Source organism: Engraulis encrasicolus, chromosome 8, assembly GCF_034702125.1.
Source record: "Engraulis encrasicolus isolate BLACKSEA-1 chromosome 8, IST_EnEncr_1.0, whole genome shotgun sequence".
NCBI lineage: Eukaryota > Metazoa > Chordata > Actinopteri > Clupeiformes > Engraulidae > Engraulis > Engraulis encrasicolus.
Window position 1 is genome coordinate 15106809 of NC_085864.1, and position 10488 is coordinate 15117296.

The following is a 10488-nucleotide window of genomic DNA, read 5'->3' on the forward strand; positions in this document are numbered from 1 at the left end:
ATATGCAGACTCCCATCCTCCCCTGCTCACTTGCCTCCTTGTGATGACGTCACCGACAGCAGCGTTTTATTTCAATATCTCACAAAAGTTCAATTCTAATATCATTTTCTCATTTGCAAAAGGGATGGTAAATGAAGAATAGTCCCCCAACAGTGGTTGTGGCTATGCTGACAGCGGAGGTGGGGCATCAGAAAAACGCGAGGCCACAAGCACAGACCGAGGACGGAGTCCCCATATTGGAATCACCCTAAGACTCTCGCCTTAGAGCAGTGATTCTCAAAGTGTGGTCCGGGGACCACTGGTGGTCCGCGACAGAGCTCAGGTGGTCCGCGAGGGGATTTCTACTTTCCCAAGACAAGCTAGCAGTAGGCTATATTTGTAACATTATTACAAACCTAAGCATAGCTTAAGTCTTATTTTCATAACAATAAAACCATCTTGTAATGTGAATAAAAAGTAAAGGATTTTTATCGAAATTAGAAGTGTGAAATTAACACCTGCCAACGGTCCATTCAGTTGACATGTGGTCCCTGAACATTTTTGGGGTGACAAAGTTGTCCTCGATCTAGAAAAGTTTGAGAAACACTGCCTTAGAGGAATGCCTTGCATCATTGCATCCGGTCTCCAAGCTTGGGCCGCCTGCCAGGCTTAAAGAGGGCATCACTGCCAGCTATTCCAGTCACAGGATTGCCTAGTAGCATCATTAGAATCGCTCAACGACACAAAACACCATTGCATCATTAACCTCAATGTCATCACAGGTCATGGGTTAAAATAAAACATTTATTATAAAATCAGAGCATAATGCTTGACATTCACTGCATTGTAAAATTCTGTGTCGCAACTGTTCATGAACTGTGGAAATTTCAGCAGCATCTTTACAAAGTGTTATTTGGCAAAGGACATAAAAGACAAAACAAGATAAATAACAGACAGACAAACAAAGAAACAGACAGTACAGCAGATCCTAAAAAAAAAGTAAAACCCAAAACCATAAAAACTAAAAAATCTACAGCCGTGTTCCCCTTTCTTCTCCCTCGGCGGGTAACTGATCATATGAGAGTTTCCTCCACGCGAGACATTTTGGGTCACAGTTCCTGTCTCCTCCATCACCCCCTGCTCCTCCTCCTGCACATCCCCCCAGGTAGGCTGGCTCTGTGGAGGTGACCTCGAAGCCTGATCCCTGGTACGGGTGGTCCCCTTGCTCCGGGCCTGTGTCTGCTCCTGGGGCTTCTGCTTCCCCAGGTGGGTTGATGGTTATAGTTTGCACCGCGTTGAACATCACAAACCCCACCAGGATCACCACCAGTGACACCACGTACAGGACTGAGAACTGCAGACATAATCACACACACACGAGAAGAAAAGTGTGAGAGAATTACACACTGACTGGCCTGATAACAGTGCACGTTTGGTGCTACATTATTTCAATGAACTTCTGCAATGCCTGAATGTATTTCCATCTAGGGTTACTTTGAGTTTTTCCCTAAGATCTTGTATTGGTGATGGTAGTTTGAGGTAGGTATGTAGAGTAGGAACACTGTTCAAAGCCTTCTCCATCACATCCCAAAAATTCTGCATGAGGTTGAGGTCTGGACTATGTGGTTGCCAACCCATGTATAAAAAGGATGTGTTGTGCTCCCCGAACCACTCTGGTGCAATGACCTCCTTCACATTTATTAAAAGAAATGTGGAAAGATATCCCATGGTTATGTAAAAGACAGTCTGAACAGATCATTCCACCAATGTTTTGTTTTTCCTTTCCTGATGGTACTGGCATATTCCAAGATGACAATGCCAAGATTTATTGGGCTCACATTTTGAAGGCATGGCTCAGAGAGCATGAGACATCCTTTTTACACATGGATTGGTCCCCACAGAGTCCAGACCTCATACTCTGTGATAATCTTTTGGATATGCTGTAGAAGGCTTAACATAGCGTTCAGACTATACCATCATCCATACAAGATCTTGGTGAAAACTTAACGCACCATGGGAAGGAAATAAATTCAGACATTGCAGACGTTTATTGAAACAATACAGCACCAAATGTTAAAGCTAAACCAAAGCTAAAGGCGGTCCTAGGGATGCAAATTATCGATTAATTCATTAATCATTAGTTGATAGCCTTATCGATGGACTTACGATTAGTTGATAAGCAGCGTTTTCCCCCCGAAATCTCAATGTTTCTAAAAAAAAACTACTAAATCTAAAACATTTGATTAAATATTTAGATAAAATACCACATTTAAATTGTTCTATTTCAATTCTTTAATCCAAAAGTGATTCCCACTATTCACACCCCTCTTCACACACACTCTTCACATGCCCATTTCACCTGGGTCTCTTGTCAGTTGAATTGTCGATTAATTGCGATTAATGTTTTTTAATCGATTAACGCATTGATAATCTATTAATCGTTTGCATCCCTAGGTCCAACAATGTATTCGTGTATGTGACCTTTTTTGGGGAGTGGGACTTTGTTTTGGCCGGGCAGTATATATATCCCTTTGACCTTTCTTTGTTTATGTGGGTCATCACAACATCTATTATCAAACCAAGGTCCAGACTATAAAGCAATTAGACCTAATGTGTTAAGCTTTTAACCCAATTCAAGGCAGTCAGTAATTCCTTTTGGTAGGCCAAGACAACATGCACGCTTTTGTAGACTGGGCAGCGGGCATCGTTGTTGCAATAATAATTATAATAATAATATTAATAATAATACTAATAATAACAATACATTTTTTGGAAGCCCCTTTCTAAACACTCAAGGTACTCAACAGTACAACATTGAAACATAAGTAAAAACACAATAGCACCCAACAATAAAAAGCACATGGACGTAAATTAAGAGGAGGGAAAAATGGATTAATATTGCAATCAAAGAGAATAGAAAAGAGTTGATATTACGAATGTCAGGGGGAAGAGAGTTCCAGATTTGGGGAGAAGAAAAACTGAAAGCTCTGCTCCCCATGGTACAGAGGTTTTAACTCTGGTCTGGGGCAGAGAGAGAGAGAGAGAGAGAGAGAGAGAGAGAGAGAGAGAGAGAGAGAGAGAGAGAGAGAGAGAGAGAGAGAGAGAGAGAGAGAGAGAGATTGAGTGAGTGAGTGAGTGAGTGAGTGAGTGAGTGAGTGAGTGAGTGAGTGAGTGAGTGAGTGAGTGAGAGAGAGACCGCCATGGTACTTTGACCCAGACCCTTACACACAGTGGCAGATGGCTTACACATTAAGGTGAGAGGGTACACTGTATTCACACACACGAACACACACACGCACACACAGTGTCAAAGTGACCTGGGCTGAGTGAATCTTTGTCCTCATTAACCCAAACGCTGAAAAATGGGGTCAAGGGACCTCTATTTATTGCAACTGCAATATAGCGATAGTGGTTTTATAGCACATTATCATACACATCTGTCATTCAATGTGCTTGAAAGGAAAGAAAGAAGAGATTCTAAAAAACAGTAGATAGCTAGCCCTGACCAAAGGGAGATGAAAATACTGCTGTGACTTAATTATGAGGAACCTTTGCCTTTCTAGAGTTAAAGGGACACTGTGTGAGATTTTTAGTTGTTTATTTCCAGAATTCATGCTGCCCATTCACTAATGTTACCTTTTTCATGAATACTTACCACCAGCATCAAATTTTAAGTTTTCATTATGACTGGAAAAATTGCACTTTTCATACATGAAAAGGGGGATCTTCTCCATGGTCCGCCATTTTGAATTTCCAAAAATACCCATTTTTAGCTGCAGAAATGACTGTACTTGGACCATACTAGAAAATATTTGTTTAATACTTAGTAAACTTTCATGTAAAGATCAAATTTGGCAGTAGGCAGCCCAATTTCAATAAGCAGCATAGTTGCAGTACCTTTTTTGACCATTTCCTGCACAGTGTCCCTTTAAGTCAGGAGCTGTGTAATCTAAAAACGTAACTCCTGCATATTTGTTCCTGCATATTTGACAGTAAAACCTGTGTATGAATACAAGTAAGAACTTTCGATGTACCATCCTGGAGGAGGAGGGTCCAAGAGACTTCACAGGAAAAAGCTGTTTTATTATTATGAAGAAAATTGTTCTAAATACTAACTTATTATTAATACTATTGTTATTATTATGACGAATGAGGAATAGAATGTAACAATCCTAAGATTTCCTTGTATTCAGTAAGGTTGCAATGGGACGGTCCTACTCAGGCATGCAAGTACTCACCGTGTACTGGAAGAGGAAGAGGCCACAGAAGAGGCTGAAGAGGTCAGCGGTGAGCATGGACAGGTTGACGGCAGTGGCGCTGGTCATCCTCACCACCACCGGCATGAAGCTGTACAGCAGGTACATACAGAGGGCGAAGCCAGCCAGCAGCAACACTGACAACACAAATGCACCCGAGTGATGGTCAGTGACACCACCTAATGAATAACTATTTTGGGGCTAATTTGCTGTTACTACCTTTAATTTCTGCCCATTTCTTGTCTAATTTTCACAACAGTAGGCAAAATGGATTCACAATGGCTGTCGCTTCCTAACTGGCCAGGCTGATAACACAGAAGTATGATTGACTTGGAGTTGCATTGCTTTTGACATTGTAGGCATTGTATTCCTGTTCTTATATTTGATCCCATTATTCCTTTGATTACTGTACATCAAACTCTCCTCATATTATGTGGAATGCAAAGACTCACCGAGTTTCCAGTTCCACTGGATATTGGCCAAGGCCCGGTGCTCCAGAATAGCCCTGCAGGGGGTGGAGAGAGGCAGGACTTCACTTATACTAATAAACTACCACAGCCAGTGTTATTTCAGCCTCATATGGAGACACAACTCCGCAGCCCAAATCCTGTTGTTTTAGGACCTGGATACTTGAGAAGGTAGCAAGCTCACACCCGCAGTCCAGCACTGACGATAACAACGTATAGGAGCTTGTATGTACATAACCTTGTGTTACCTAACTATGCATTTTATAATGCAACGCATACGTGTTTAAACTTACGTGCATCATACACACATTTAGAATGCATCACGTGGCACAAGTTCATAAACAAATCATTTAAATACGTTTCGCTCATCTGACCTTCTTCAGGTGAGCTTTCCCTCAAGAATGTCGGATGACCAAAATGTGTGAGGTGTGATTGTGCGCACCACATTCTGTGGATTTATTGTAGAACGTTTGACGGATGCATGTTCACAGATAATGGTGTACATGAGGTGTGATTATGTGCACATACATTGCATGAATGTATTGTATAATGTTTGATGGACGTGTGTTCAGTTATGCAGAGTAGATCCCTTGCATCTGAATTCCGCAGATGAGGCTGAGCGTGAGATGTGATTGTGTGCATAACCTTGCGCGGTGGATGCCCTTACATCTGGATTCCGCTGTTAAGGGTTGATGTGAGTGAGTGTACACGACATCGCGTGAATGTATTGTGTAATGTCTGATGGACTAGATTATGTTTTGGGTTTTTTTTTTTGGGGGGGGGGGTTCTCGAGAAAGACAGAAGCCAGAGAGAGAGGTGTGTACAAGAGTATGTTGTGTTGCATGTAAAGGACGTACCTTACATGTGGCTTCCACTGGTGAGGGTGGGCGTGAGATGCGATGTGTAACGTCGTGTGTGTAACGACGTGTGTGTAATGTCGTGTGTGTAACGTCGTGTTGTGTGTACAGGAGATGGCTTACATCTGCGTTCCGCTGATGAGAGTTCCAAAGAGGCCCACCATGCCCAGGAACTCCACCCGGCTCAGGTGCTTTACCGTGTACTCCTGGCACACGTTAGACACCGCATACAGCGTAGCACTGATCAGCACCAGACCATCGCCCAGCAGGATATTAGCAGCTATGGAGAGGAGAGGAGAGGAGAGGAGAGGAGAGGAGAGGAGAGGAGAGGAGAGGAGAGGAGAGGAGAGGAGAGGAGAGGAGAGGAGAGGAGAGGAGAGGAGAGAAGAGGAGATAGACAGAGAGACAGACAGAAAACCCATCTTAAAATACATTTAGCAGAAGCTATAAACAATACTGGGGTGAATTTCTCGAAACTAAAGTTGCTTACTACATTAGCTACTTTGTTGCTTTCAATGCATTTTCCCATTGGCAACTACCGAAGTTGCTAACAGGCTAACAACTTCCCTTTTGAGAAACTCACCCCTGTATATGAATCTGATCACTTCATGTTTATAGTATAGAAGGATGTGATTCAACTGCAGCTTTCAAACATTCACTTGTTTTTTTTTTTTTAGAATTCATGTACAATAAATTAATTATTACAATATTTCCAAATAGACGGTTCTAAAGAGTCTGACAGCTTTCTGTATAATTACCTCTTCACCAAGTCAGGAATGAGTTCAAATGTAATTATTATTACCACTCTATTCAGTGCAGTGCCTCACTCCTTCACGGTATTAAGCGGAAAGCAGATGAATCCATTCAGCCCAATTATTCATAAACCATGTCTCAAGGACAAATTGAGTCCTCCGATATAGACTGAGCAGAATAAAGCACGTGTCCTCAGTCTGGGGAGAAGAGGACATGCCCTCAAATGGAGTGGAATAAAACATTCAAACTGAGCAGAATGAAATATGTCTCCTCAAGATTAAGCATGCGTCCTTAGACTGAAAAGTGTAAGAGCACGTGAGGTGATACAACCATAACATGACTCTCGCTGGACGAATGGGTTCTGCCTTGCACCATCAATATCCATCTTGAGTATTGCCATTGGCGTTAGTCTCCAAAGCCATGGTTTTATTTAAATAATCCTTGCAAGTGATTGTGAAAACACAGTTAAAATTACAGAATCAATGTTAATGAGTGAGTCCATGTGAGCAGAGATTGTTGCTGAAACAACTGTCACATTGCACTTATTTTTCCCTTCTCCACTACGTTTGAATTTTGACTAGGTCACATCTCTGAAAATCAGCCTGATTGGCGAAGGGGAGTAGAGTTACCCCGCCGGGACTCGAAACCGGACTTTCTGGGGTACCATACCCAGGCCCTTGTGTGAGCTCACAAATCTGTGCGGAAATACACAAGGGTCTGGCGAGAGTCAGGCTAGTACAACCCCAGCTAATGCCCATAAACTAATTGGTAATTATTCCGACGTCTGTTTCTATAAACAACATCATGGACCCATAAACCTGAGTAGCTTAAACAGCACACCTGGCCCAGCTGTGGCCTAACGGTAGGGCACTGTGTTATTACGCGCGCGACTCGAGTTCAATTTCGGCCCAGAGGCCCATACTACAAAGTTGGTTCAGGATAAGTTAAGGTTAAGTTAAGATCTTTTCTTAAGAAAATGAGGACTCCAGGCTCTTCTATTTGGTTATTTACCTCTGAACTTAACCTTAACTTATCCTGAACCAGCTAGTATAGCCCCCAGGTAACTTGCTGATCCTTCCCCGTCTCTCTCTCCCCACTCATTTCCTGTCTCTCCTTCACTGTCCTGTCGAAAATAAAAGGCAAAAAACCCTAAAATATATGTATTAAACAACACATGTCCTTACATGATCCTTGGTCGCGTCCAGCGAGGAGGTCAGCTCCCACCATGGCCCCCACCCCCAACAGGCACGTGCTCACGGCCACGTAGTGTACGGGCCGGTAACGGGTCTTCAGGAAGAACCAGGACAGCACCATCAGTACCGGGACCACAAAGCAGTCCAGCAGCTGGCAAACAGACAAAGGATATGTCTTTTTAGTATGTTGTTTTGTTTTTGCTTTTATAGTATTTGTTTTAGTATCTTATTGTGTTTTAATATATTAAAGAACAATATGACTTTCTGAGCTTTTAAGGAGTGTTCGAGGTCATCACCACAGCAAATTAGTAAAATATGAACATCGTTTGGCAACAATATACATATATTATACAGTATATACACTGTATTATGACACAATCCTTTGGTTATTGGAACATCGTCAGAAAGCTACCTGCATGCATAATAGACAGTCGATTTTTTACATGTACTGGTAAATGTTCTAACAATGTACATAAAATGAAAAAAATAAATAAATAGCCAAACCCCCCACTGCACAGGAAGAACAATGTAAACAATGAAGTGCAATAAAGACGGGATAACAATAAAGCCTTCCTGATCTCAGGGTCCTTATAACAGAGCTGGCCTGGGTCTGAAAAACGGCCAGGGCATTTTAGCCTAACTCTCACACACACACACACCGGTCAATGCCCATCATATCCTTATCGACTCAGTCCACTTTCTATACTGAAGGTGGACTGCACCTATGAACTGTGGGCTAGTACCTAGAGAAAAAAAAACGCCTGCCATGCGCCTGACCCGGGTTCGATTCCCGGCCCGCTTCCTGTCCACCTCTCCCACTGTCCTATCAAATAAAGTCGAAAAAGACCCCCAAAAAAATCTTTTTTTTTTTAAAAAACAGCATTTGTCACTGAGGACTAGCAGTCCACTGGGGAAATGCCCTGTATGCTAGATGACCAGTCCCACCCCTACTTCATAATGCCTAGATGGGACTGAAGGGGCCGCAAGGCATGGCTTAAGAAAATAAATACTGGTACTCAGAAAATGATTCTTTGCTGACAGACAAAAAGTCATGCAGCATGTTGAATTTATTCTTTCTTATGCTTCACTTTTTGTACTGTATTGACTGAACTGCAGAGCCACCCCCCTAACTTGATGATACGATAGGATTTTGTCATTTTCACTTAAATTCATTTTGCATCCCTGAGCAAGACTCGTTTAGGACAGGACATACACATAACATCACAATTGCACATGTGCCATGCATGTGGAGCATAAGCACCACAGACAAAAACAAACCCTGGGACCTGGGACTAGTAGCCCAGTCACAGTGGAAATGTCTCTTTGAAGTGACTTCCGTCTATGGTTTGGCAATGCAGCCTTACCTGTATGCTGGTCAGCGTTGTGTACTGGTATGCCTTCACTACAGTGTAGTTCGCCTCCACGTCTACCAGGCCAAGCAGAAAATACTTCCACCATTTCTGTTTTAAAATCTGTAAAATATTGCCATCCCCTATTTCCAATAAAAGAGAAGCAGCCTATTGGTTACTGCAAAAAAGTACAATACATTCAATTATTTAAAGGGACACTGTGCAGGAAATGGTCAAAAAAGGTACTGCAACTATGCTGCTCATTGAAACTGGGCTGCCTATTGCCAAATTTGATCTTTACATGAAAGTTTACCAAGTAATAAGCAGATATTTTCTAGTATGGTTCAACAGAACAGTCATTTTTGCAGCTAAAAATGGGGATTTTTGGAAATTCAAAATGGGGGACCATGGAGAAGATCCCCCTTTTCATGTATGAAAAGTGCAATTTTTCCGGTCATAATGAATACCTAGAATTTGATGGTGGTGGTAAGTATTCATGAAAAAGGTAACATTAGTGAATGGGCAGCACGAATTCTGGAAATAAACAACTAAAAATCTCACACAGTGTCCCTTTAATAAAGCATCCATGTTGTACTCTGCTACTCTATAACTATGTATCTCAAACAATGTGAGCATTATAATGGGAAAGCTGTTGCTGTTTAGCAGTGATATAAAATATGTATCGTATGAAGAATGAAATAGTAGCTACAATGCCTACGCGCTTCGGCCCTCAGGACGTCTTACAGGCGAAGTGCGCAGGCATTCATTTGTAGCCAAATAAATACAGTGCCTCAGATTTCACATCTTGCATAATCCTGAGAGTCCCTCCCTACACTGATGAGCACCAAGGAGAAAAGGTTTACACCCTGAAGTACTCCAAATTCCTGCTGGCTCCAGGTTGTTTTCTGTGCACAGAACTTAACAAAACTTGGAGAAAAAAATAATAATTCTTCACTTTTCTGTAACCAATTTCCAAAATTATTTCCTATGTCATTAACATGAAGCAAAGTCAGATCTCACACACATCCAATTTCTTTTAGCCGGGTGTAGGGTCAAAACATTAGGCCGTAGTGACCCGAAATGTCACATTTTTTTAAACAAAATGGATTAAAGGGGAGCTCATCGTTGTGTGGTTCTTCCTTGCCTTACATGCGTCATTATCATTAACATGAACAGCCACATACCTCTTCTGCATATTAAAAGTGACGTGTACGTCAGGCATAATAGGGAGTAATTGAGGAAGCTCTGAAGCATGGGCGTATCCAGCTGGAAGTCTGTGGCCAGGTACTGGGAGGTGACGGCTGTGCCGCAGATGAGGGCTGACAGGCACTGGCCCATGGCGATGGCCTTGAACAGCTTCCTTGGAGACAGAAGACACGTAACACACACACACACACACACACACACACACACACACACACACACACACACACACACACACACACACACACACATTATAAGTTCACTTATAATGTTTTTTACATTAATTTTTATCATGAATAAAGATCAGGAGGGGAGCCAACACTTTCAGCACTTTGCACTGTACACACAGCATTAGAGTCCACTACACTTAACCCATTGATGCCTAAAGCACTTTCAAAAAAGGCTGCTGAATGCCTAAGCACTTTTTAAGA

The 10488-nt window shown here is 42.1% G+C and overlaps 1 protein-coding gene across 1 annotated transcript; it reads right to left on the reverse strand.

Annotated features, from left to right (window-relative positions):
* Positions 1-765: 765 nt before the first annotated feature.
* On the reverse strand, positions 766-10212 carry slc35f2l (info solute carrier family 35 member F2, like). The gene is made up of 7 exons (XM_063205042.1): positions 10039-10212; positions 8870-8997; positions 7497-7656; positions 5683-5839; positions 4688-4740; positions 4218-4372; positions 766-1333 (listed from the first exon to the last, which is right to left on the reverse strand). Exons 1-7 carry the CDS (start codon positions 10190-10192, stop codon positions 1010-1012), a joined length of 1131 nt encoding a protein of 376 aa, XP_063061112.1. The 5' UTR covers positions 10193-10212; the 3' UTR covers positions 766-1009.
* Positions 10213-10488: the final 276 nt, after the last annotated feature.

Bases quoted from the DNA above. Each gene is read 5' to 3' on its own strand.
- slc35f2l (XM_063205042.1), bottom strand. From the start codon at position 10,192: ATGGGCCAGTGCCTGTCAGCCCTCATCTGCGGCACAGCCGTCACCTCC. The intron at 8,998-10,038 runs GTATGTGGCTGT...TATTGGAAATAG, and splicing joins ACTTTTAATATGCAGAAGAG to GGGATGGCAATATTTTACAG. The intron at 7,657-8,869 runs GTAAGGCTGCAT...TCTGTTTGCCAG, and splicing joins CAACGCTGACCAGCATACAG to CTGCTGGACTGCTTTGTGGT.